General features: G+C 50.7%; 8 protein-coding genes across 8 annotated transcripts; 5 read left to right on the plus strand and 3 right to left on the minus strand.

Annotated features, from left to right (window-relative positions):
• Window positions 1–309: 309 nt before the first annotated feature.
• On the minus strand, window positions 310–1,618 carry CC1G_05779 (hypothetical protein; the record flags this gene model as incomplete). Its single annotated transcript, XM_001834590.2, has 5 exons — window positions 310–525; window positions 583–989; window positions 1,047–1,125; window positions 1,187–1,467; window positions 1,537–1,618. 5 exons carry the CDS (start codon window positions 1,616–1,618, stop codon window positions 310–312), a joined length of 1,065 nt encoding a protein of 354 aa, XP_001834642.2.
• Window positions 1,619–2,703: 1,085 nt separating this feature from the next.
• CC1G_05780 (vacuole protein) lies at window positions 2,704–4,197 on the plus strand. Its single transcript, XM_001834591.2, has 4 exons — window positions 2,704–2,780; window positions 2,834–3,446; window positions 3,499–3,604; window positions 3,660–4,197. Exons 2-4 carry the CDS (start codon window positions 2,847–2,849, stop codon window positions 3,776–3,778), a joined length of 825 nt encoding a protein of 274 aa, XP_001834643.1. The 5' UTR covers window positions 2,704–2,780; window positions 2,834–2,846; the 3' UTR covers window positions 3,779–4,197.
• Window positions 4,198–4,729: 532 nt separating this feature from the next.
• Window positions 4,730–6,776, minus strand: CC1G_05781 (OrdA protein; the record flags this gene model as incomplete). The annotated part of the gene is made up of 7 exons (XM_001834592.2): window positions 6,501–6,776; window positions 6,378–6,441; window positions 5,974–6,292; window positions 5,642–5,909; window positions 5,175–5,572; window positions 4,861–5,118; window positions 4,730–4,802 (listed from the first exon to the last, which is right to left on the minus strand). Exons 1-7 carry the CDS (start codon window positions 6,642–6,644, stop codon window positions 4,730–4,732), a joined length of 1,524 nt encoding a protein of 507 aa, XP_001834644.1. The 5' UTR covers window positions 6,645–6,776.
• Window positions 6,777–9,336: 2,560 nt separating this feature from the next.
• CC1G_05783 (hypothetical protein) lies at window positions 9,337–11,171 on the plus strand (the record flags this gene model as incomplete). The annotated part of the gene is made up of 16 exons (XM_001834594.1): window positions 9,337–9,380; window positions 9,431–9,513; window positions 9,567–9,601; window positions 9,655–9,709; window positions 9,762–9,789; window positions 9,849–9,878; window positions 9,934–9,943; window positions 9,994–10,063; window positions 10,118–10,177; window positions 10,227–10,254; window positions 10,305–10,344; window positions 10,403–10,503; window positions 10,559–10,609; window positions 10,665–10,759; window positions 10,814–11,046; window positions 11,103–11,171. The coding sequence occupies 16 exons, from the start codon at window positions 9,337–9,339 to the stop codon at window positions 11,169–11,171; spliced, it is 1,032 nt and encodes a 343-aa protein (XP_001834646.1).
• A 2,685-nt stretch (window positions 11,172–13,856) lies between these two features.
• Window positions 13,857–14,736, plus strand: CC1G_05784 (retrograde transporter; the record flags this gene model as incomplete). The annotated part of the gene is made up of 4 exons (XM_001834595.2): window positions 13,857–14,212; window positions 14,265–14,345; window positions 14,401–14,616; window positions 14,665–14,736. 3 exons carry the CDS (start codon window positions 13,857–13,859, stop codon window positions 14,603–14,605), a joined length of 642 nt encoding a protein of 213 aa, XP_001834647.2. The 3' UTR covers window positions 14,606–14,616; window positions 14,665–14,736.
• Window positions 14,737–16,400: 1,664 nt separating this feature from the next.
• On the plus strand, window positions 16,401–17,018 carry CC1G_05785 (hypothetical protein; the record flags this gene model as incomplete). Its single annotated transcript, XM_001834596.2, has 2 exons — window positions 16,401–16,793; window positions 16,851–17,018. 2 exons carry the CDS (start codon window positions 16,401–16,403, stop codon window positions 17,016–17,018), a joined length of 561 nt encoding a protein of 186 aa, XP_001834648.2.
• Window positions 17,019–17,403: 385 nt separating this feature from the next.
• CC1G_05786 (hypothetical protein) lies at window positions 17,404–19,119 on the minus strand (the record flags this gene model as incomplete). The annotated part of the gene is made up of 12 exons (XM_001834597.1): window positions 17,404–17,562; window positions 17,637–17,714; window positions 17,768–17,870; window positions 17,923–17,983; window positions 18,040–18,061; window positions 18,120–18,166; window positions 18,227–18,267; window positions 18,327–18,474; window positions 18,528–18,645; window positions 18,706–18,853; window positions 18,910–18,923; window positions 18,979–19,119. 12 exons carry the CDS (start codon window positions 19,117–19,119, stop codon window positions 17,404–17,406), a joined length of 1,080 nt encoding a protein of 359 aa, XP_001834649.1.
• A 1,752-nt stretch (window positions 19,120–20,871) lies between these two features.
• CC1G_05787 (hypothetical protein) lies at window positions 20,872–25,290 on the plus strand (the record flags this gene model as incomplete). Its single annotated transcript, XM_001834598.2, has 19 exons — window positions 20,872–21,210; window positions 21,258–21,279; window positions 21,327–21,414; window positions 21,467–21,569; window positions 21,620–21,737; window positions 21,786–21,832; window positions 21,882–22,681; window positions 22,733–22,927; window positions 22,985–23,156; window positions 23,206–23,335; window positions 23,385–23,567; window positions 23,634–23,706; window positions 23,760–23,867; window positions 23,925–24,093; window positions 24,123–24,238; window positions 24,291–24,519; window positions 24,570–24,628; window positions 24,687–24,995; window positions 25,083–25,290. The coding sequence occupies 19 exons, from the start codon at window positions 20,872–20,874 to the stop codon at window positions 25,288–25,290; spliced, it is 3,468 nt and encodes a 1,155-aa protein (XP_001834650.2).
• Between the last annotated feature and the right edge of the window lie 511 nt (window positions 25,291–25,801).

Below are 25,801 nucleotides of genomic sequence, written 5' to 3' on the forward strand. Positions count from 1 at the left end.
GGCGAAACACGAGGAGAAGCGGGTTTTGAAGGCCTGGGCGGCAGACGATGCGAGCTCAATTTGGGTAACAAGGCTCCATTTTTGTGAGAAAGAAGTTACTGATCTGGTATGTCCGAGAAATGGGCGCTCGACGGATGGTGACAGATGTGCTTCTTGATCTCAACTTGCGCGACGTAGCTTCTGATCACCTCGCTTGACGCCGTAATTTAAACTGCAGCCAGAGACAGGCTTCGACATATTCAATTTTCGATTGGGAAAAGAAGTCCCAAAAGGATCGACAAGAAGTTTGATTACGAGTGGGTCCATAGGTTATGCTATCGATACGCTGGGACCTTTCGCAACATTGACAGGGCATCCTGGAGCTGACTCTGCGTCGTGAGCTCCCAAAGACCCGTTTGACATTGTGTGGTTAAACTGCAACGCCTGCGAGAACTGTGCGGGACCTGTTCCCGACGCCTTCAATGCGTGACTGATCCATGACCGCCCGGTCGTTACCCTGAAGATAAGCATCTGTGGTGCAAGCGCCTATGGGGACTTCGTAAGTCAGTCTGTACGCGATGAGTGGAATGAATAAATGCCCACCGCAGCGGAATAGTAGAGCATACCAAGAACGATGTTCGCCCTCGACATTGTCGCCCATTTATTGATACTGCTCGAATTGTCCTTATCAAGGTAGGGATTTGAAGAAAGTTGAAATATATCCGTAATCGCATATCCAATGCCGCACGCAGTCAAAGGAACCGCGGATTCGATGACAATACCTGCAATTTTGCGGTATATAGTTACGTCCCGTCCAGGTAGGGCAGAAGAGAAACGAGAATGAGCACGAAGGAGTTTAAAAGCGATTAGCGCGGTGACAATGATGTTGGTGGAGACCGTTAGGAACAGAAAACTGCTGTTGAGCGCTATGATCTGGTCGTAGTCCGCGATGGTTGCGTCCGGATTAGATAGGACTTTTGCTTGACGCTGAATTTGGTAGATTTCGACAACTGTCGTTTCCCAACGTCATTACATCCCCGGTGCAGTGTTGGGGCTTGGTCTCTTACCGATGGACGAAATGTACAGAAGGGCAGGTAATGTTATTGCCCATGCTCGATCCTTCCAGATCATGTAGCACCTGTATAGCTGTCGTCGACCTATGTTAGTCGAGAGTCACAAAACTCGATGGGAGTTAGACGGAACCTACCAGAAGCCCATCTCCAAGCCAAATGTACGCATCGATGAGCACCACAGCAGCGATACGATGCCAGGCACTCTCCAGTTCGTTGATCAGACGGAATATATCACCAGGCCCGGCAGAGTCGTAAAGAAACTTGAAGGTCATAAACCCGCTTCGGACAGCCGCAAGCCCGGATAGGGTGAGGATGGCGAAGCTAACAACGACGTATGGGATACGGCCTTTGCGAAGCTCGTGTGGGGTCTCAAGGAATACTGATAGGCCGTAGAGGCACATGAAGAGTTGCAGTCCTGTGGTGGCGCAGGCAATCTGCTTTAGTACTCAAAAAGTGAGAGTCTGTGAAAGGGGATTTTACGTACCAAGATCCATCATGGACCATAGGGTAGAGGCATACGTGGAGGATGCAATAGCATGTATAGCGCGCTCCATCCATGGATCCATCTTAGGAGGCTGCGCTCGGGGTAGCAGGCAAGGAAGCCCAGTGATCTAATCCGAAAGATTAAATAGTGTGTGAGCTCTAAGTTCTGGTTATAAGTGCCCGCGAGTATATCGGAACTTCTTACCGCAGATGATCGACAAAGGATTAGCGACCCATCGCATCCTCTCTTGATGAACTACAGCGCCCACGGAGAGCGCCCGTCTCGGTCTTCAACCATACGCGCCTTCAAACTGTCTAAGTATCAAGCATCGAGCAGATGGCTCCATCATTGGTCAACATTACTCTGGACTGAAGGCGGTGCGGGTCATCCCTACGCGCTATCCGCTCAATGCTAGGTCAAGATAATAAGGCGAGCACAACGACCCGAAATAATACTTAGTCGCGCCTTGCGCAAGTTCTGACACATGACCAGCAGAGGCGTGACCTGGTTCCATCTAAGTTCCCATCACGTCAGTTAGATCTCTGCAGTTAAAAGGGGGACCAATGTAGAACTCTACATAGGCTCTCCTTTTATTCTTCCCCACTTCTCACTCCCCGCAGCGCGACCTGGTCTTTTCTGGAGATTGTCCAAGCTCCTGTGCACCCTGCCTCTTGTCCTCGTTGACATAGCCTCGCGGTTCTTAAACCTTATAATTAAAGCCTCTATAACTGACAGAAAACCTTGATATTGTGGTCTGAGACCATTTAGCACGACTCAGAGCTACCGCGTCCGACGGACTTATCGTCGAAATCCATTCATTGCCCCTTCACCTCTGTAATGACGGGGGCAGCCTCAGGCTAAGATCGACAGCCAAACCCATCCCCATCGACTCAGGGCTCGGACGTATCCCACTATTCGTGGGGGAATTTCGCTCGCTCTTATACCGCTCGCTAAAGGCTCTGAATATTAGCTGAAGCGCTATTGGCTAGTTGGGCGTTGGCGCCGGAGTACTTACATGAGGTAAATCAGCCCCTAAATTGCAATCGCGTCATCTTATCGCCGCACGTGCGTTGCCAGCAACCTTGTTCCCAGCGTCATCGCATCATCACTGTTCAGGACCGCAGCACCCGCGGGCCAAACCAACCGTCTGATCGTTCTCTCCTCCACCTCCTTTCCTAGTCGTTCCTTTCAAAACCGGCAGCGCAGTTTTGCTGTCGCTGTCGTAGTTCATACAAAAGTTATCAGTAAGTCTCAGTCGTCTCCTTAATGAAAGTGCAATCAATTGACCTCGGCCTAGATTTATAACAAAAATGTCGGAATTCTTCTATGGCGCACAGGTGGACGGCAGCGTCCAGGCGACGTTGCAGTCCTTTGCCATGATCATTGCCTCTGAAATTGGCGACAAGACTTTCCTAATTGCTGCTATCCTCGCCATGCGACACCCTCGGATGGTAGTCTTCGCTGGAGCTTTCGGTTCCCTGGTCGTCATGTCGGTTCTTTCAGCCGCCATGGGCCACCTACTTCCCACACTCATCCCAAAACGCTGGACGCAAATTGCGGCTTCCATTCTATTCCTCGTATTCGGCGTGAAGATGTTCCTGGAGGCTCGCGCTATGAAGAGTGGGAATGAGAAAATTCAGGAAGAGATGAAGGAGGCAGAGGAGGAGATTGACGACGACGAGGCTGAGCGCGAAGGAAAGAGCATCCCGCTAGAGGAGATGGAGGAGGGAGGAAGGGAAGAACAGCCAAAGTCGCCTGTCATCCGCAAAGTCACGTCGTGGAAGGATGGTGCCCGCAATTTCTGCAGTCTAATGCTGGGACCTGTTTTCGTCCAAGCCTTTGTGCTCACCTTCCTCGGAGAGTGGGGCGATCGAAGCCAAATTGCGACCATTGCGCTGGGCGCTGCTCATGTAGGGCCTACTTGTCCTGTCCAGATTGCTCATAGGCTGACTGTTTTTACAGAACGTCTATCTCGTGACGCTGGGTACCGTCGTTGGGCATGCCTTCTGCACAGCGTTGGCGGTCATTGGAGGCCGCTATGTATCAACAAAGATTTCCGTAAAGCACGGTGGGTACTGTCGCTTTCCACGGTCAAGCATCGAACTCATCCTCACTTGTCCTAGTCACCCTCGGAGGCTCAGTCCTATTTATCATCTTCGGCATCGTCTACCTCTATGAGGCCTACCGAATGGGAGCTGACATCGAAATTCCCATTCCACTAGATACGGACCACGCGACCTAATGATGATTTCCTCTCCTCGCTCTATTTTTGTCTCAACTCCACACACGCACTTCGCTATCGTTCATCACCGTTTTTCGACTTCCTCTACTGTTGGACCGCAAAATTTTGTGCAGTTATACGGACTGGATCATTCCTCTTCTGCATGCATTCCAACCTTCGCTACTTCGCTCTTCTGCATGCACCTTGATCGACCTTTCGATTCTTTCACCACCTCGAGGACCAGTGCCCTCCCCGCCTTTTCCCATCCGACACCCACCCATAGACTATCCATTACTGTGACGCCACTGCACGGTCTTTTACTCTTACCTGTTCGCAATAGTGTATCAACTAGACCTAATGTAATACGAAAGTTTTCGTTGTATTTATTTAGCTCTGTTTCGTCATACTATGTTGCCCTTTTTCAGGGTTCATCATGTCCCAGGACTCGGACTCCACAGGCCGATTCATGTAATCCATGCTACTGGTTCTCTCGGGTGCACGTTTGTAGCCTCTTGGGATGTTTCGGTCTTTCTTTCAGTCTGGGCAAGTTTACGGATTCACCGCCTACTGCCTTCGTAGATTGGGATCGTCCTGGCGTGTGGACTGCCTCAGGTCAAGGACTTACCAAGAAGCATTAGCAGGTCACCGTGGAACTGTGCAATGGTTGCTCAAAAACAGAGCCGAGACGGTCGAGGTAGTGTCGATGTATTGCGGGTTAAACGAGAGACGAGTATCAAAATCATAGATGTGCATAGAATAGAATACAAGGGGATTAGGTAGGTAAAGATGCCCCGAAGTGTCGGTGAATACGTTTGTGGTATTAAGGCATACAACTGCACGAACGCGAAGTGGAAATGGGAAGCAAAGGAAACCAAAGAAACGAGAGTGATGTGGTCGAGGTGTGAAGACAGTGAGAAGGAAGCGAGATATATGCGTGTGTTCTCGCTTGAAAACGGACTTGGAGCGAGCGGTTTAATCGCTGCTGAGAAGGGACAGAACCTTGCTTGACCTTGGTCGAATGTCGCATTCGAAAGGTTTAGGATAGCTACGGATGCGAATAAGCCAGGCATTCAAGGGACGAGAGAGAAATAAAAGAAACCTACCTGATGGTACCGGAAGTGTTATCGTGAACAGGGATGACAGGCTTGCCGTCTCGCACGACGTTGGTGATGTTGAAGACGGCGAGAGACATGGAGACGACAGCCCAGAGGGATGCCTCGGCGAGGTACATGCCCGGGCAGATGCGGCGACCCCACCCGAAGACTGCTTTGCGTGGGTCCATCTGGGGGTTGGGACCCATGAATCGCTCGGGGTTGAAAGTCATTGGGTCGGGATAAATTTCAGGGTCGTGGAGGATACCCCTAAGAGCAGACGATGAGTCTCGCGGTTCATAAACAAGGCAAGGAAGAGAACATACCAAAGGTTAGTGATGATCATCGCATCCTTAGGGATGAAATATCCTCCAACCCAACCCTCCTCAATCGCAACATGAGGCACACCGCTCGGGGCGACGCTGTTCCATCGAAGAACTTCGCTTATAACCGCACGCGTATATGGCAAGTTGGCCATGTCAGCCTGGGTGGGCAGGCGGTCGGTTCCAACGACGGAGTCGATTTCCTGTTGGGCTTTCTTCTGGACTTCGGGGTGGAGGACCATGGCGAGGTAGAAGGCGTATTCGGCTGCGACGGTGGTGTCTGCTCCTCCTCCGTAGAGCGAGGCGGCGACCAGGGGGATGTCGTTCCTTTCGGATTCGGTGAGGGTATCTTGGATCTCGAGGCTGGTGGATACGAAAGATGGTGGGGCAGTACCTTCAGCCTGAGGTCAAAGTTAGTTATTTAAGATCTGCTTTACTTTCTCCGCGAAAATAGGACAGGCGACACTTACGACTTGCTTCTTCGTCATGTTGAAAGGTACTTCAACCATGGCGTCGGTGTCCTTCCTCCATTTCCTCGCGGTTTCCTTGAAGCCCATACCAGGAAGCCATTCGGGAAGGTTGAGGAGGCTGGGGAAGAAATCGACGACGAAGGCGCCGGGTAGCGTCGCCGCGTTGAAGTTCTCATTGGCGCCCTCAATGAGGTCAACGAGTGGATCATTACCGTCCTGGACGACTTCATATCCGTAGGTGATGCGAAGGATGACGGACCCTGCGAGTCTATTAGGAGGAAGAAGGAGAAGTCAGACAAGCCCGGCAGTGATACCTTTGAACAAGCACTCACTTCCGAATCTCGCCAATGAGGTTGCTTTGGTCCTTCGCGATCCTTGCCAAGAACCTCCTTGTATAACCGTCGACTAGATCATGCTGGGTGGTGATATTCCCATTGCCGATATACCTCGCAAACTGTTTACGATAGTGCCTGAAGCGTGGTCCGTAGGGCAACAAGACGAGGGTGTTGTCGTAGCCGACGAGCTCGCCTCCCATTGGGAGACGGGGTCGTTGAGAGTAGATTGCGCTCTTCTTGTCCAGCTCTTCGAGGGCCTCCATCGAGTTGACAATGATCACGGGTCGACCGAGGAGCTTGATAGAGCATAGTCCGCCTGGGATTGGAGAGGAAGACGATAAGTTGGAGTTGAAGATCACTTGGGTTTTGGAGATAAGACAAAGACGGAAAGGATAACGTACCGTATTTCTTGCCCCACTCCGCGAAGGTGAGCCACTCCTTCTCCTTGGGCATATCAAGCACATTCTGTCAAAGACAAAGTAGTTAGTGTGAATGCCCTTCCCAGTGTTGGTTGCACGACATACTCCTACGACAGGAAGACCTCTTGGGCCGGGTGGCAAAGCGCCTTCGTTCTTCTTCCCGCTTTGCAGGTATGAATGGAGGATGAAACCTCCCAGACCCAGGAGGCCAATTTCGAAGGGCTTGAGGTCAGCGAGGACAGCGGTCATCTCGGGGGTGTCGGAGAGGTCGAAACGGCGGAGAAGAAAGAGAAGGAAAAGAAAAGGAGACGGAACAGAAAAAAAAGAAGTTGGAGGAGGAGGAGGGCAGCAACGGCGATGGGGGGGAGGCGAGCAGCGCAGGAACGAATAAATCTACCTGCGTTCACGCTCAAGTCAGCTTTCACGACACACACATTTCTCGGCAGTCGCCTGTTCTGGCGCAGGGTCCAAATATCCAGGATAGGGTCCCGCAGATTCAATGGCGTCGGCAACCCTTGACCTTGGCGCCCAATGAGATTCTCCACATTCCATCTGTCAAATTTTAGCAGGCGCACCCACAACATGCAGGATCTGAATCCTAGCGGCCAAAGCGGGAAGGAGAAGGAGATCCCAACTTTTCAACCCGAATCTGGGCAAATTTACAAGCGCGAAGAGACCCCCTCCGTTGGTCGGGCGTTGGGCGGGGATACAATCAGAACAACGGTAACGGATAGCTTTGGATACCTCCATTCATAATGAAGAAAAGCGACAAGTCTTCAATCTCATCTGACATCTTAGGACACCCCCCGTGCCCAGACTCTGGATGCTACTGCAAAACGTGGCCAGGTCAGTCCTTCCTCAGATGGACCCCAATTTTCTTCCGTGGGCACCACAGTGGGCACCAGATGATGATATCAAAATGTTTCCCTTTTAATGGTTTAGCGCCGGTAGTTAAAGGTCATGCTTCTGATGACAACCAGAAGCGACCCTGCAGTGCAACTGGCGAAGTTCGACAGTCGGTACCGCTAGCCGGCGAGGAGGTTCTGCTCGTTGGGCACCCAGGTCGCAAGTCCCTCCCGTCCTTTCATCTGGTTTGCGCAGCGGTGGTGGTGGTGCACTCCAAGTTCCAGAGAGCGCCCTCGGAGTAAAGTATTGGAGGTTACCTTGGCAGACTTTGCTTCCGGTCTGTTTGTTGGTGCAAAGTGTGAACGCAAATCACTTCGGTCGCCAGAGCCCCGGAGTCTTGCTCCACGACCACCCACATGTCGCTTGAATCCTGCTTGAGCCTATGTATTGGGGCGACTCCAATTGTCGAACGCTCCACTCCCCAAGTCTTACCTACATGTGCAGAAAAGACGCCTGATTTACATAAATAAGTTTTTTGTCTGAAGCTTCTTTCCAATGCCCGTCGACGGTCGGAAGATCCGATTTTTCGCAAGGAGGGCAGGAGTTCAACAGAAGTTTGAGAGGAAGTCTTTGACGATTCAACTGTACGTACTTTTGTCGATCCCCCCTGGAGTAGACTGGGGGGGTTGCCTTTGTCTTGTCCTCCCAAGAATACGACGTTGGGCTGACGAAGGTTGGAAAACGGACTCGGAGGAACATACGAGACCATGGACTGCAGGAACACTCGAACGTGGCTTCATCCACTGAGCGGAAGCTCGTCTTGAGCTTCGCAGAGGTTAGAATAGAGTCCGTCCCAATGTGAAACATGTTTGCTTCACGACGTGCCGAAGGTGACCAGGACGAGCGATGAGCGGGCCTTCCACAAATGGACGTCCCCGAATCCACCGCAGATATCGACACCGCAGGTCGCCACATCGTTCCAAATGAGCGCGCATATTATTTCCTGGTTATTTATTTCATACCTGCTGCCCTGACTCCTGTTCGCTGGTTGGCACAATTCGGGTGTCCTGTCGAGAGCCCTGGCGACGCAATTAGGCCAAAATTAAGCGCTAGAAAGGCAAAGTGTGGTGGAAATGGTCGTGAGTATGAACATCCCGGTACGTACAGCAGAAGAAGCAAGCCGAATTTTACGAAATTGCACACAGAAGCAGGAGCGAACAAGGCTTCTCTCGGACGGTAACGAGGATCTGAACTGTTCGCGGCGGTTGTCGCGTTGGCAGGTGCTGTCACGCCAATCAAAGTTCCACTCCACTGCTGAGGATGTGACCCCTAGTCGACATGTGTTGTCTGTACAGGAGAGTTGAGGGTTCGGGCGCCTCTGTCAGAAAGCAAATTTTGTCGTCGACGAATGGCGGGGACCTGTGGAGACGGACGGGGTCGCAGGATTCGGTGTGAACGGATGCAAAGATAAGATAAGATATCATTAGTCACCCACCAAATCACTACTGAATCCGGTAACGATCCTTGACCTGCAAGGTTTTGCAGGGTTCCATTCATGATTGAACGGTGCAGTATGATTCCTCACAGTTCAGCACAGTCAGAAGCATCGTTACTCCGTATGCTTCACGACTTCTGAATGCAGGAAACCTTCCTCCATCGGCAGGTTTATACCGTTGCTGGATACTTTGTTCGGTCTCGTAACCTAGGCTGGATGCCGTTCCGAAAATCCGCTCAGATCTGGACTCTGATAGCCAAGTGTTTGGACTGGCCGCTGGAGGACGGAGCTGTTGACACCTATCACGGACAAAATAATAGACTTCAAAGCCCCATTAACAAGTGTAGGTGATGTGCCGTAAGAGTTTAACACAATTCAAGTGACAACTCACAAACTGACATAACCGTTCTTAAGGCACACAGAGAGAAGAACATTTCTCTTCCCCGCTCTTCCCTTGGACTTCACTTCCGTAACGTCCGCATGGACTAGAAACATTTTTCGTTCAGACCTGGTTATTTATATTCTTCGGTTGCCTCCCTCACGTTCGTAGGCCTTCATCCTTTCCCTCCTCTCAACCTTCCTGCCTCCTCTTCCGTCAACATGCCTTCAGCCACTCTCGAAGCAGGGGCTGCCCTTGACAGCACGTAGGTATCCCCAGTCATAGAGCCTACCTTCAGCTGACCTGGCATTCTAGGATGGGCGCGATGTTGATCGGCGTCATCATCAGCGGGGTCCTCCACGGAATCTGTTTAGTGCAAGCCTTCATGTACTTCACAAGTACGCCTGTTCGAGACAGCACATCGAGTCCACGTCGCTTACCGAAAGCTTAGGCTTTGCGAAGGATCACTGGTTAATCAAGACCATGGTATGCAACTGGCTCGACTTCGTTATGAATGGCATGTAACTGACGTCGAATAGGTCATCACGACATGTACCTTCGATGCCATCCACCTTTTCTTCGTGTCGCACACCAGTGAGTAATTCGCTCTTCCCTTTCTTGGCGCTTGTCTTACTCTTCGCCCCAGTGTACCACTACCTTATTCTGAACTTCCGGTACGGTTTGAAATCGAGGAATTGACGGATCATTGCTCATCCGCCACAATCTTGCACAGAGACGAGGAGGCATTGCAGAGGTTAATTTGGTGAGTTGTACCGTAAATGCTACGCTTTCGAACGTCGTCTAACTCCAGCTCCCAGGTCGGTTCTGGTACGACGTCGCTTCTATTGCTTGGAAGACAACGTCTCAATTTTCGACAGATGGAAGCCTTGTTCACGGGTTTGAATGCGGGGATGGTCCATACATTCTACTGCTACCGTGTCTGGAAGCGTAAGATACTCCAACCTTCACTTTGCACCGACAGATGACTAAATCTTGATCCAGTCAGCAAAAGAAACTGGATTCTCTCCGGATTCCTCCTCATCCTCATCCTCGCAACAGCAGGTTCGTAATCTCGCCTTTGTTACCCAGTCTTGTGCTAACGTGTCTACAGCGTCTGGGACTGCATGGGTCATTATTTCGTAGGTCGCGTGCGCCTCTGCTTGGGACTGTCAGCTAAATTCCTCCTTAGGATGGGTCTTGACACCTACCGACAACTCATCAACATCAACGTATGGGCGCCCATCCACGTTCTTTGTCTCGGGCGATCCATCTGACCGTTACTTTTAGCCGCTCACCATCACGATCAACGCACTCTCTACGGCATGCGACGTGCTCATCGCACTGAGTCTCTGCACGCTACTCCATCAATCTCGCACGGGATTCAAGAAGTCCGTTTGGTTCTTCGTTTCGTGGTGGGCATCGTGCTGACTTTGACCCTCACAGGTCCGACACTATCATTACTCGTCTTATGATTTTCGTCGTCAACACTGGAGTGTATGTTGCTTCCTGGCGCTCGATCTGCCGTTGGGTTAACCGGATCCATCTCTAGACTTACGTCGATGTGTGCTATCTCATCACTGGTATGCTTGGTGGTGTCACCCAACACCCTGATCTACGCCGCGTTCTACTTCTGCATTGGACGATGTACGTCTATCGCTTCATTAGTTCTTTCCAGTTCTCTAATTGTTGTGATCCCAGTCTACACCAATTCCTTCCTCGCCACCCTCAATGCACGGAAATCGTTGGCAGGAAGCGTCGAACCCAGCGAACGCTCGACGAGCCATATGGCCATGTCGATACCAGCGAGCGTACTCCACAGCAACAGCACTGGTCGCAAGAACCAGGACATTGCCATTCGCATCGAGACGACGAAGGAGGCCGTCATGGATCTCTCTGATCAGTCAGGCCAGACCGGCACAAAAGTGTCATCGGTGAGTTGTTTGCTACTCTACGCTTTGCTCGGTCCTTACGAACTTGTCGCCTTTAGCATGGGCTGTCGCGGGACGACAACCACTCATCGGACGACGAATTAGCGATGAAAGCGCGACCATTCTGAGCAACCCCAGGTCATTGAATGAAAAAAAGGAAAACCCAACAGACGCTTTTTTGCACTCACTTTTTTTTGAGTTATTAGATTGGCATTTTACCCTACACACCTTCAACGCATTGCATTTTCTGAAACTAATCCTCTCATTTCATCTCACATTCGTTTTCGTGTTTTCGTAAAGTAAGGCATCTTTTTTTCCTCTTCTTTGCCTTTCATTCATTCATTTCTTCACCATAGGCGTTCGCATTCGTACATATCCATCCATCCACTGTCAACCACTCATCCTCTCATCCTCCTCATCAGTGTCGTTTGCGTTCTGTTTTTTATCCTTATCTGTACATATCATCTCGGTCCATTCCCCTCATCGTCTGCTATCTACTAAGTACATACTACTTGTTGCTGTATATGGTTTTATTAGGGCGGGTGCCCTTCAATAGAGTGTCTTGGTATTCATTGGTGTAAAATCTAAATCCGTCCGCTGCTGCCGATTGTGGGGAGATTCAAATAAGGGTTTAGGTGAGCCCTCTCCTGCATCATCATCATCAGGCGGATTGACTGCCCGTGACGGTGCGCGATGAATGCTAAACGTGCGCGATTTGTTTAGGATATATTGCGCTCTAACTGATAGTGATAGACGCCGTCCCCGTGATCAGACGACGGTTGGACGTCTCCTGATTCTGATTGTACTCATTTGACGTTAGGATGTCGTTCTTTTTTCAATGTTTTTTTCCCCAATCATCGTCATTCGCTGTGACACGTTCAATCAATTATCAGGTTCAGTCCCTTCCCAAGAAGTAGTAAGTTCTAGTTGTGAGAACTCAGGGAAGCTCTCTCTAACACCACCGAGGTCCGAGCCCGGTTTAACCGCTTGAACGAACTTGCCCGCTTTTTTATTTATTATTCCTTACTTACTTGGTGGATCGTCTGAGAAGGGCGGAAGCAATTCGAGTCTTTTGACGACGACGCGCTTTTCTAGAAAAGCACGTCCGCAGAAAGTCTAAAATATTCGGGGTGCTTTTCGTTTTTCGTCGTGTGCTTCGCAGAGATTTCGATATTTATCTTACTTCATGCGTATGTCAGTATCTCAACGGCATCTGGGATTCATGATCATCGACGTCTGCAACCCTCCCAAATTACGTGGTGAAATGAATGTTGAAGCTGCCTGTTTTGGGGGGGGTTATAAGAGATTCTGAGGATTCAGATACAGATTCCACGAGGACACGCTGCAGGGGACAGTGCAATCCCAGGTGATTCGTTTCATTTCCTTGGATGAATGGTGGGCGAGCCTATACCTACCAATCTGCGTGAATGAACCAGTGGAGAACAGGTGGCGTCCGTGCATATAGGGTGAAGTGTAATGAGAATTGTGTACGTATCAAGGGATCTCAGAAGAAGCCCATAATCTATGAAGTCGATAACGGTCATTCATTAGTATTCATTGACGTGGGTGCGAGGAACGACAGAGACCGTTATCTAATCGAAGCCGTCTACTCGGTAGATATCTGTTAGGTGACATGGTGGCGAGTGTCTTTGAAGGTCACCGCTATAGCCTCCAGGCCCACGCCTTGAGAAAGTGGTGTACTGAGAGATGACCAATGATATACGCCCAGCTGGTAAATAAAGCAAGCATTTACGTCTGCATACATGGCGGTGTTAGGCTTCTTTCAAGTGGACTCGATAGCCAAGATAAGCGCCCAATCTAAAAATAGACTGCAGATTATCGATCCGAGTTGGAATCCGAGCGCTCTTCGGCGAAATGCATTTGCGGTTTCCGTTTTCCCAGGTCAACGTCCTGTTCTACTGCGCCAGGATGTCAATCATCCATACGCAGACCAATGCGGGGTAGATTTTCCGTGTGTACATCCATTGGTTCTGTCGAGCTAAAGTTGAGTGGTACTTGAGTATAATGAACTGGGGAAATGGGCGCCGTGTGGTGCGTACGTCCACCGCTATAGATGCCAGTCCATTTAGGTTTTTTAGTTGCGAATAGACTTCGAGATGGATATGAAGAAGTCTGTGGGTCTTCTGTGAAAGCGACGACGTAAAGTATTCAAGACGTACGTATGTCATGATGTACGTGGGGGTCTGAAGGCTTCGTTCTATCCCACTCCGGGACTTCGAATTCTATGTCACAAAAGTTTGGTGCTTGTCTTGTCTATTTTAGAGAGATATGATATAGAGAGATGGAAGTGTGGTGTGGTGAGTTTTCAGTCCGCCCGGGTTCTAGCTGAGTTGATGTGCTTCTAGCTCTGCGAGGCACATGCCATAGTGTACATCTTTCTGAGTTTCTCTGCTCCATGGAAGCCCTTCCCACCACAAACGAGTGATTGAGTTGCTAAACATACCGTTGTCCCAAAATCAGAGTCTATCCTGATAATTGAACGCGATGAGCCAGGGTCACAAAGTCCGGCTTTGAGAATGCCTTCTGAGGGTAGAAGCATAACTTGACACTCCACACACTTCCACCCTCGTACGAGGTGTACAGTTACCCCTAAAGGTAAGAGAACACTTGTCTACTCCAGAGCCACGTTGCTCAGAAGCTACTTACCTGGGACACCTTTGGGCTGGCACGCGTCGAAGCCCCTATAAGCGACGCGTCCCAACCCCGTGCGACGCGCCCGACGCGCGTGGCTGTGCTCCCCAAACAGCGCACAACAAGTTGGCTGGGTGATCCATGTTCTGCTCCTGGCCATCATGGTCCTCGTCCTGGTAATTGGCGACCTGCACATTCCCCACAGAACTCATGATCTTCCTCTAAAATTCAAGAAACTGCTGGTTCCAGGGAAAATCCAACAAATTCTTTGCACCGGCAACGTCTGCGACAAGGAGACGTACGACTACCTGCGGACGATCTCGCCCGACGTCCATGTCGTCAAGGGCGACTATGATGAATCGTCGGCGTTTCCGAGCTCAGTGACCGTCATGCACAACGCGATAAAGATTGGCGTTATCCATGGGCACCAGTGTGTGCCTGTTGGCGACTTGGATTCGTTAGGGGCGATTGCGAGGCAGATGGATGTGGATGTGCTCATTTCGGGGCATACACATACGTGCGTAGGTGCTCTATACAATGAATGACTGATAGCTGACTTGAGAATGTAGATTCCAAGCTATTGAAAGCGATAACAGGTTCTTTGTGAACCCAGGGTCAGCAACAGGCGCTTGGAGCGGCGCTTTCACGAGGTCAGCTGCTTCCAACATCCTATGCAGTCCAGGGAGCTGATATCATTTCCAATAGTGACCCTACGCCATCTTTTGCGCTCATGGATATTCAAGGGAACGTCGTTGTGACCTATGTGTACCAGCTTATCGAAGGAGAGGTTCGAGTGGAGAAGATTGAGTGGAGGAAGGAGCCAGAGTCGGTCGCGAATGCCCCGCGAAGCACGGTGATGCCGCAGAGCATACCCAGTCCTTCACCATCGAGCCCACAGGAGGGGTGGTAACTGTATTCTAGGCACGTCCCATTTGACCTTACGCGAAACACGTTTTGACATCCGAAAAGATATCCTATTACTCTTGCACTGCTTTGAACCCGAAACCAAGTTAATCTGATTCTTCGCATCGCGTCTTCTCCAACCTCTCCAGATAGATGGCTCAGGTTTCTTGAATATGTCTGCAGAAACCGTCTGTGCGAATGGTTCTGTCAAATCCGGTGCATTTATGCTTCCCTGGGCTCCCCTGCTCCGGGAACCATTCGCCGAAGGGTTCGTCTCGGTACTAGCCTGGGATCGCGAGTAAGCAGGAAAGGGGCCAAGGGGAAACGACGAGCAGGACAAGGCTGAACACACGTTCACAAGGGAGTGCGCTGGCCATGGAACGTAGCCTGGGACGACTGCACGAACCCAATCCTATCCACACGCCTCCGACACGAGACGCCAGCTCCCCGAGGGTTTGATTCTCCAGGCGCCGAGGGTATCCGTCTTCCTAAGAGAGAGAAGATGTGCCTGTGTCCTAGGTCCTCAATTGGACGTCATGTTTCAGCATCGTGGTACGCCCTGGATACTGATGGCTTAGAGGCATAAAGGCTGTAAACTCAACAGCTATAATACAAGCGTAGTGATGGAGAGAAATACAACGGCGGCCCGCCGCTAACGACTCGACGGTGCGTCCGCTATGATCGTAGTTGCCCCGGCGCTTATTTCACTCTGCCAATTATCCTATGAAAGTCGCGGAAATGCCTTTCTGTACCGCGATTCCCAGGTGCAACTACAAGATGTGTGTTCTAAAACCCCACGGAGACATAATCCTTGCAACAGCAATCCGAAAAACCAGGTATCTATCCCAAGCGCGTTACTGCCTTCGTGTCTACAGCAAATCGTTTGTGCATCACATGGCAGAACCTCATCTGATCCATGAAAAAAGGGTATGCTTACAGGTATACTCGTGGTGACATGGCGAAAGTCATGGATCACAGCTTTTATATCGTGGCGCAAGGTATTCTATTTCTAGGTTTTGCTGCATCATTTACAGAGAGAACCACACTCCGGCGAGACTGAACGGGAAAGGTGCAAATCAGGGTATAAATTCAAAGGGATCTCGTCGACTATCGGCCATCCACCAAGCTTCCTTCCGGTTATGTCTTCACTAGAAAGACTTCAAAGAAAACTCGTCGATACTCTGGCAACTGGAACCTATGCTGATATGGCGATAGGGTTCTCTTGCGTCAGTGTGTAGCGTCAACACCATCGTCAAAACTTGTCTTGAAAAAGGCCTTTGAATTACAGGTGTCCAGGTTTTCATGGTTATTTATGGTCTGTTTGTGTTCTTCGAAACTCCCAAACAGCTTCGAGGCGGAAGGAGAAAGTATATCACCATTAGCATCGCAATTCTCGTGCTCTTCTGCACATCTACTGTGATCCAGGCTTATGACGATTTCACAACTTTCTATTTGTCTATGGGGCCAGAGGGGTACAGGGACTTGATGCGGACGAGAAAGCTTCCACTGTATTCCATTGCGGATATTTCCTTCACCAATGCATACGTGCTACTTGGAGATGGCTTATTGGTGAGTGTCCGTCGAGTCAGATCAAGTAGAATGGCGAGCAAACTACCCCCAAAGCTGTACAGATGTTGAATTATCTGGGCCGAGCGAAGATGGGTCATGATACTACCGGGGCTTATCTACTTGGCCTGCATCGGTACGTTCTTTTCCCTCTGCCCGCTGCCCGGTCAGCACACGGAGGAACCCCTACCTTTCTCTCCAGGAATCGAATTTTACAGACTCGAGATGAAACCAAAATGGCCCACCTTGGACCAGGCTTCCTCCAGCCCATCCTCCTCACATTCGAAGCGGTCAGCGACAGCTTTACCATCCTCAGTATCGCGCTCAACGTCTTCCTCACGACGCTCATCGCGTTCCGTCTCACCTCTCAGCAGCGCAGACTGCAGTCCGTCCTCCCAGGGGACTTGAAAGTGTATAGCAATGCTGTTGCGATTGTTGCTGAATCCGCGCTTCCGCTGACGGTTTTTGCGTTGGGATTTGCGGGGAGTGAGGTGGCGAGGTATGTTGTTGGGGGGAGAGCGCCGGATGGGAGTGATGCTCCGCCGGAAGAGGTTGTGAAATGGCTGAGAGAGTATGTGAAGGTGATGGAGTTGAACCGGGTGTTCTCTCTGTTGTACTATTCTATGGCCGTAAGTGATACTTTTATGTGAAGACCCAGGTCGCGAGTGATTGATTTTGATGAACAGGCTCTGACTCCCCAGATTATCATATTTCGGATTACGGTTGGAAGATCGTGGATGGGCCGGGACGATCATGATGCGTCGAAACCACTGCACTTCTCACAGCCTCTGCGGTTTGACAACGGTCAACGCACGAACCATGTGCGTGGCACTGATATTCTGGATGAGGCGTAGGTTTTTGGGGAACTCGAAGCGAACAGAAACAGGGATATGTAGGGGTTTCAAGGGGGTCCTAATTACAAACGTCAGGGCTTGTTTTGTATCAAGGTAGACAGGGTTTATTACTAGGTTTATATGCGGTATCGCTCGAGAAGTCACCCCAAGTATTGTATTGATAATTCTAATTGCACATCCCAAATAATCCTCAGGTAGTATAGAAAACGAATGTGGGTAAAGTAAGGTTACAAAGTGCGGTATATCAACCGTAACAACAGGTCAAGTAGGCAAGTGTACAAAGACGGGGTAGTGAGTTCACAGTGCGGAAGACTGAGCATTCGAACGCAAAGATGGGGTAAAAAGCGGGTCTGGATCTAGGAGCTGGACCGGGAAAGAAAGGGTGCTACACCACATCATGATATCCATTTTTTGCATCCTTCCCTCTGTCCTTTTCGAAATCGTCCTGGTGGTAATCATCGGCCTTCTCGATCATGCTCGCGTGGCCCTTCAAGTTAGCATCGTCGGAGGCGACAGAGGGGGTTGCATGGGGTTGGAGCGGGACCTAGACGATTATTAACAAAGTCAACCATCCCTTCGGACCTGCGATGCAGCCAACAGGAAGTAGAAAGTACGCACCGTGTAGAAGATAGGTACATCATCTACTTCCATCTGCGTGGTTGTCATCATCTCTATCGAGATAGGGTTCACCGGGTTCTGTGATATTGTTGAGTTGGATTAAGACTATTGAAAGGACTCGATGAACGTACCCCTGGTCGACCATTCGATGAGGTCAACTCTCGAAGTCTTGTTCGCGAATGGGAGATTGATGATCGAGCAGCTTCTTCTCGGAGGTTTGAGCGGGCGTTGAGGCTGTTGTGGTCGCTTAGGATCAAGTTCAGGAAAGTAAGTGAGTCGCACGTACGCGCAGAGCAAGCTGTTCGAATAGAGTTTGGCCAGGAAGGTATATAGAGCGAGCCATATCACTTTGTGAGGCGTCGATGAGGATAACTGGAGACTTTTCGATGGGAGGCGGACGTACGTGTATGATCTTGGATCATGAACTATCGATCCATCTGTCAGAAGCTGGAGAAGATGAGAGTGCAAGGGACTAGGACGTACGACTATGACGATAACAACAGCCGCCACGCTCGTCAGGAGACCAGTACCTAGCAAAAGGTCTCCTCAGCAACCACTCGGAAGTCGGCCAGTGATAGAGTCGGGCTTACCAATTGTCCAAGCGACCAATTTATCTAGCAGCCTTGTAACTCTGTAGCCCCAGTTAAATGAACTTGTGCACGAGATCAGATTGAGAGAACCGCTACTTACTTGGGCATAGCGGACTCCCGTTTGGCAGATAGGAACCACAGCATCGAGACCGCAATGACGACGTCGATAGCTGCGCCGCTGATGAATAAAGCAGCGAGCATCCCTCTAAAGCGTTCGGTATATTCGACCATTGAGGTCGTCATAATGCCTGGTGATGCAATATTGGAGCAAGGGTTCAAAGCCCAGAGGTCTAAAACCCACCCTCGATCCCGGCGTAGAAACTGGTGACACATCTCGCGACGGTGAGGAAGATGCAGAATAAGCCGATGTAACGGTAGGGTGGCGGGAGGATGGAGTGCACTCGGAAAGCAAAGAAGGCCTGGTAAAGTGGATGCAGGAATCAATAGGTGAATTCCAGGTCATTGTACCAGGGACGCACCTGGACACACATCGTTATAGACCCTCCTAGTAGCGTCGCCAGGCCGAACCCAGGAAACCGGTCATACTCGTTGGGTTGGCCATAATGCGTGATTGTAGCGGTGTAGATTTCGTAGGAGATGGCGATCGTATGGGCGAGTTCGAGAACCCTTTGAGAGTCGAATGAATAATACTGATCGGCATTTGAGCTAGAAGGTGAGCGTACCAGACTACTGCGACCTAAACCAAATTACTCGGTCCCGAATGGGTACAATGTCATAGTAGTACGACGTACGAGGTATTTGAACAACTTCCTATCCTCGTCGAACCGGGAATAGTAGGCATGACATTGAAGGGTGACGATCCCGAAGAGGAAGACGGCGAATGTCGAGCCTATTACGAGCGCTCCGAATGTCCTGTGGAGGTCTAACTCCATGTCGGAGACTGCCAGTTGCGGTCGGAATGAGAAGATGTCTGGTTCAATGAACTGAAGCTACCCACTTGGTATAGGTAGGGACTCGAAAGGAACAGTAGGACCGGGAATGACAGACGACGACATCTTCGAGGTTGATATAGTATGTATCCTCCCAGAAATTCTCGTGTTAATGGATGGGGATAGCCTGAGATGAGGGTGGAGTGCAGGAGTGCACACTAAGTGCGTCTGCACGTCAAGTGCGCCGATGCGTCGTTGCAGACAGGCGGGGGCCTAACGAAATGGTTGACGGAAGAGTGAGCGTTTCGAAGGGAAAGGAACGTCCCCGCATTTGGTGGAGGAGTAAAATCTTTTTACCTTTTGGAGCCGACGGAGGAATTTTGGGCATGAGCGGGTCAAGGTGAGTAATTACTCCGCTCCACATTGTCTTGTGCATTTTCGGGCTAGATATGACTCGTGTTAGCTCGTGTTTCAACCTGGCTGAGGTGGTCTAGTTGGGAAGCAGATAACGGTTGACAAACTGGATGCGAAGACGGAAAAAAGCGTGCTAAGGCGCTCAAAAGCTTGTACAAAATGGGACAGAGGGATATGAGAGAGATGTCGTGATCGATCGATCAGCGTGGCGCTCAAGGGTTATAAAGCTTCCGGATAACGACCCGCCCCCAGATTTGGAGGTGGTGGCGTTCCGGGGGGCGCTTGCTGGGTCCTGTGCGACCAGGAATAGAGGTGAAGGACGTGTACGGTTGCCCGACGTACTTGCGTTTCTCGTAAGGAGAGGAAAACATGAACTGGAACGGGTGCGGTGCGATGTCATAATGAAGGAACAATGGGTCGGAGGTGTACAAGAATTACATTCACGTGTAATGAGAATGGAGGCCGGCATTCAACTGATTCTATCACTATCACCTTAATTTTCTTGAAGTTCACCAATCAAAGAGAGCCCCACGAGCAAAAGGCTGTCCACGTACAAATACAGATTATGGAATCCGACGAAACCGCCTTGCCACGGTAGGCTTGCAACAGCTATGTGGACATAGAGGAACCACAGGTGAAAAAGCCCTGTCCTTATGCATTTCAGCAGGCCTACATGGGTAGCCCAACTGCTGACCACAGATACACCTCCGGCAATCAGACACGCCTAACCCCTCCGAAGGCGATATTGTCGTTGGATTTAGATTTGTAACTACAACAGGCAGGTAAGTTCCTTCAAGCATTTGGATTAGACGAATTTAAAAGGAAAAACTAGCACCTATCCTTTTATCTCGACCAGGCGCTGGAGGGAATCGCGAGGAGAATCCCATTTAAGCGCCCGTCGGAATCCGGCTTGGTCCAGCAGCGGCAAAAGCCGAAGTCACGCCGTTATCGCCGCTTATGCACGGACCATTTCCGCGTCTTAGCCATCAACGACATCATCGACGAGCTCGCTGTGTGAGACAGCGACCAAGCTTGCTCGCCGTCGTCGTACTGCCAATAGGTTGATACTTCTACGGGTGACGAACACAGCGAGCTCGCTGTAATCAGTCATTCCAGGCATCATCAACGATATCGAGGACACCGAGATCGCGACCCGACAGTGACCGAGGACCCTTGCTCGTTGCTACCAACACCGAATCTCGACCGCGACGAGCCCTGAACGAGGGCAAATTTGTCGCTTGATTTGCCTTTTTCTGATATCTCCGTGTGGCTTATGGCATTGAAGAAAATCGACTTCGCCAACGACTTCGACGACATTGACGACGTTTCCAACCGCTGAGCATGGAACCCAAGTCGAGGAACAGCAGCCCGCAACGGCGGGGCCGCTCTGAAAAGCCGGGGTCGCGGTGGAATGGCGTCGGGAACGGCGACGCGACGAGCACGGCATCCGTGCGCATCCAGACTCGGAGACCTCGCTCAAGCTCGTCGTCGTCGTCCTCGACCGAGAGCAGCACCTCGACGACGACGGTCGACATCGGCGAGATCCTGAAATCCAAGTTGGCGTGGATTCCGGAGAATTGGACCTGGCCCTGCTTGAAACCAGTCATTCGATGCGCAATCCATGCCTGGGTCGGCGCGTTGTTGTTTGCGATTCCCAAGGTGCAGAGATGGATGGGCCAGGTAAGCTTCAATTCCGCCTGAATGAACCAGATACTGACCAAATGCAGGGCGCATTTCTTATTCTTATAGGTATAGCATTTGGACTGCGTATTCGAATCGTTCTGACGTTTCAATAGCCTCCTTTTTGTCACCCCCAAACGACCCCTTCATTTCGGTGCTGGAGAGGGAACTTTTGATTCTCATTTTCGTGGGCATTGCCTGGGCGTGCGTTTTTGCACTAACTCGATTCGAAGACCTTGCTAACCGGTGGCAATAGGTGGTCCTGCCTTGCGCTGGCCTTAGCGGACCTTGCCCGCACCAATCACAATCCAAATGCGACTATCGTTGAGGTACTCGACGGACGATACATAGAAACGGGGGTAGGTTTTCATCGTACTTTCTCATTGTTGTTCGCTGACCGTGCTCGTAGCCCAGTGTAATTATTGGCGCCTTTCTGGGGCTGGGGAGCGTCTTCTTCCTGTACATTAAGGCGAGGCAAGGTCCTGGCCCATACCTATTCGCCTCTATCTTTAGTTGTATTTGTCTCGGTGAGTGGTCTACAGCGATCATTGTGTTCTATGCTCAACGGTCCATAGACATTACTCTCACCACAGCCGCATTTTTCCCCTATCCATACTATAAAGTGAGCAGTCGTTTCCTGCCAGAGGCATGCCTTTCTGACAAAGGTGCAGCTCGGCCTCAACATCTTCCTGCCTCTGGCCATCCACACCTGCATCTCCCTCGCCACGTCTGTTCTCGTATTCCCAGCGACCATCTCTGCACAACTCACCAATCGCCTGCGAGACGTTCTTACTCCGCTGTCCAGCTGTCTAGACATGCATCGCACTCTCCTACAGTCCATTCCAGGAACAGAAGACTTCTCCGAGCGATCAGAAGTTCTTCGCAAGACGACGGCCAAGTCAGAGTCAGGATTGATAGCGGTGGCTGCTGCTGTCAGGCTTCTGGGCAACGACTTCATCTTTTGTCGTTTCTCTCCAGAAGACTTCAAGCCATTCCAAGTCCTGTGTAGACGGCTGACCGGCCGCGCTCATGGAATGGTGACCTACTTTGGGCTCATTGACCCCTTCCGGGAGACCTTTCCGACTTTCTCTGTCCCTAACACGCCTGCGCCGGGGACGCCGAGCATCATGTCCCGAGCTCATTCTCCTGAGCGGGTTGATTCTGGGCCGCCGACACCCACTTTATCCGTGCGCAACCTTCCGGTCACGCCTGCACCGTCCGCAATGTCCTTCCATATGCATTCACGGTCGGGCTCTGGCCAAAACCTTGCATCTGGGCGACACTCGCACTTCGGTCCCCACCTCCTTCACCAGTCGCTCCTGAACTTGTCATTAAGGTCAAGACACAGACGGAACGAGTATGCGGTGGGCGTTTTCGAGTCGCAGCGGTACCTCAACCTTGAGGCAAAGAAGCTCTACGACCCTCGTCACGACGAAAATTCAGCGATGAGCATGGCCCTTCTTCGTGAATGGTGAGTTTCCGCCACGCCTCCGTATTCGTAATTCTTACCCTTTTTGCCTAGCTGCGACGGTATCCTCGAGCAGTGTAAGGTTGGTGTTGAGGCCATTGAAGAATGGCTCGATACAGTTCGAGACGGCCGCTTCACTGTTTTCCGTCGGAAGGAGCAACGGAGGAGAAAACAGGAGCGCGTCGATCGCATTGCTATCCTTCGTGACGACCTTTCAAAAGCACTACACGAATTCAGGACAGAACTCAGGTACGGCCATACTTGTTTGTTGATTCCCTGACCTGGGTATTAAAGCATTATTTCTAGAATGAAAGTCCTTGATCCTTACCGACCCGCCTTTGAAACCACGCCGACAATGACTTTAGACGACGATGACGACTATCACCATCATCACGATATTCCACCTCATAGACATTTATTCCGTTGCTACGTGTATCAATACCATTTAATCCAGTTTACTGAAATTGTAATCGAAAGTGTAAGTGGCTCCATCATTGCACCTATCATGATTTACTGACATCTCTCAGTTGGACGAGATACTTAGATTAGAGAAGGAGAGAGGGTCTGCGCAGTTGTGGACCCCTGTCAAGCATTACTTCTGGTGGAGCCCCAGCGATGTTCCGGAAGGCCTCGAGAAGGACGAGGACGATGATCCAGGTTGGTTCAGCCAACTACCCTCCATATCGATTCGCTAACATCTCTACAGATATTATTCGCGGCCTGCCTAATGTTCAGGCGGATTCGGATTTGGGCCTTGCGCACCGTCGCGACCCAGACGCGCTTCCACCCAGGAATTGGTTCGAATGGTTCATGTATCTCGTCTACAAAGGCTTCACCCAGCTGTGGAACGGGAACTGCCTATTTGCTATTAAAGCTGGTATCATCACAAGTAAGGCGCCCATCTCTTCCTTTGCCTCCCCGTTCCATGTTAATCTGACTCTCGAATTGCCATTAGCTGTGTTGGCGCTCCCTCTCCTCTTCCAGAGCTCGGCTGCGTGGTCATATAGCAACCGATGGGCATGGGCATTGTGAGTCGAGCTCGTCTATGTTAGCAAAGCCTTTACTGAGGAATGGCCTACAGGGTTATGGGGCAGTTGACGCTGGCACGGTTCCGCGGTGACACGACGTTTGGTCTATTGGCGAGGATTGTGGCTACATTCGGCGGCGGGTTGGTCGGAATGACCATGTGGTACGTACACCCTGTGTCCCTTCGTTCCTTCCTGAGCTAATTGTCTCTGTTCATCAGGTACATTTCTACGGGCAGCGGAAACGGTAGCGCCTACGGACTCGCCATCGTCTGTGGTGTATGCTTCCCATTCTTTTTCTTTGTGAGACTGTACTGGCCTATCCCACCCATGACCAACATGGTGGCGTTCGTTACCGCGATTTTGGTGCGTGGCTTTACTGTCTGGAAGGTCTGTCTATACTCATGGCGAGAACCTAGGTTGTTGGGTATTCGTATCAGAATACAGTCATGCCTCAGCCTGGAAATCCTGGTTTTGGATGGGATGTTGCGTGGAGGCGATTCGTTTTGGTCACTGTCGGTGTTGTCGCAGCTTTGTACGTGCTCTTGTCTCCACCAGATTCTTGCGTACTCACTCAATGTCTGTAGCCTCGCCTCTCTTCTGCCACCGAACATGACCCTCCGACTGTACCAACGCCACATCCTCTCAACTACCGCCAGTGAAATTGGCACCATCTACTGTGCAATTGTATCGTATGCGGCGGAGAACGATCAGGACAAGAAAGCATCCAATGTCCAACCTGTCGTCAGTAGCTTAGTGGCGACGCGGTCCAGGCTGAATCGGAGTGAACTACTGTGGACCAACATCATCTACGAGGTATGTCCCCTCTGTTATATCATTGGTTCAAGAGACATACGCCTTTCTAGTTCTCGTTGCGGGGTAGATGGCCGAAGCATCGGTACAAACGCGTCCTGGACCTACAACTGTGCGTGCATTGGTTCTGCTAGCTAGACTAGATCCGAGCTGACTTCGGTACCGCATAGTGCTATCTCCTTTTCGCTGTCCCACTTAATGTCCGTCCTCAAGCATCTTGAACCAGCGTGGACGCGGGCCTTCCTCCGCCGAGCGAGGTTATTGGACCCTGATTTTCAGGGCGACGTCCTGGCCGTTATCACGATGATCTCAACATCGCTGCGAACTGGACACCCGCTTCCGCAAATCACGCCCTGCCCGTTGTTGGATCGATTCACGATGAGGAACCAGGGACTCGATATCATTCATCGCGATTCAGAAGAAGACTTCGGACTTCCGAGGTTGTTGACGATGGATACTTTGATGGATGAGCAGTACATGTGAGTATAACCTTTTCTCCATCTCTTTATGTCTCATTACCGGTTGAACTGAGTTAAACTGACAACGTTGATTGCGCTCGTGTGCAGGATTTTCTGTGTGGGCATTTCGACTGCCTTTGGTATCATCAACAGATTGGATAGGTTGATGCTGGCGGTGAAGGAGATCGTTGGGGAACAATACCATCTGCATGGGATTGGGAGTGGAAGTGGGAATGGAGGTGGGAACTATCCTCTCATGTCGAATCTCAGTCGACCCAGCACGAAGCAGTTCACGCCACCGGCTGTGAATGTTTGAAGTAGAAAGCCGTACTTGATAATTGTCGTGTGACTCATGCGCGTCATGGGTTCCCGGAGGTGCTTCCTTCCGATGATTTGAACCAAGCTGGCACCTCTTGAGGCCTTCCGGGTACCTGGAAGGCCGCGGTGCTGCATCTGTTGTGCTTTACCGTTTTATGTTGTTTCGCGATCTTTGCCATTGCTATAGAGTTAATCTTTACGTATGTCCCTTTCTCGAAGATGCCTGTTGATTTCGCGCATTGACGAGTTTTTTTGTGTTGTAGTCATTTGGGTGACGGTAGCAGTGCTACCGCGTTATTCTGGGTACTATTCGTGGGGACTATCATTTCTTGTCAATGTCATTTGCTGTTGTTGTCTTTGTGTGCGCGTTTGTGGTCCTAGCCTTCACTTGCATTCGAGGGGTACATAATGGTAGGGTCGATTGGTACTCGGAGCAATACGGTGCTGATCAAATGGCGTTTCTACAGAGCATGTGGTCGACGAGGTTACATATAGGGGCTTAGCCGACT

This window comes from Coprinopsis cinerea (genome assembly GCF_000182895.1).
Source record: "Coprinopsis cinerea okayama7#130 chromosome 12 map unlocalized cont3.12, whole genome shotgun sequence".
NCBI classification, from domain to species: Eukaryota; Fungi; Basidiomycota; class Agaricomycetes; order Agaricales; family Psathyrellaceae; genus Coprinopsis; species Coprinopsis cinerea.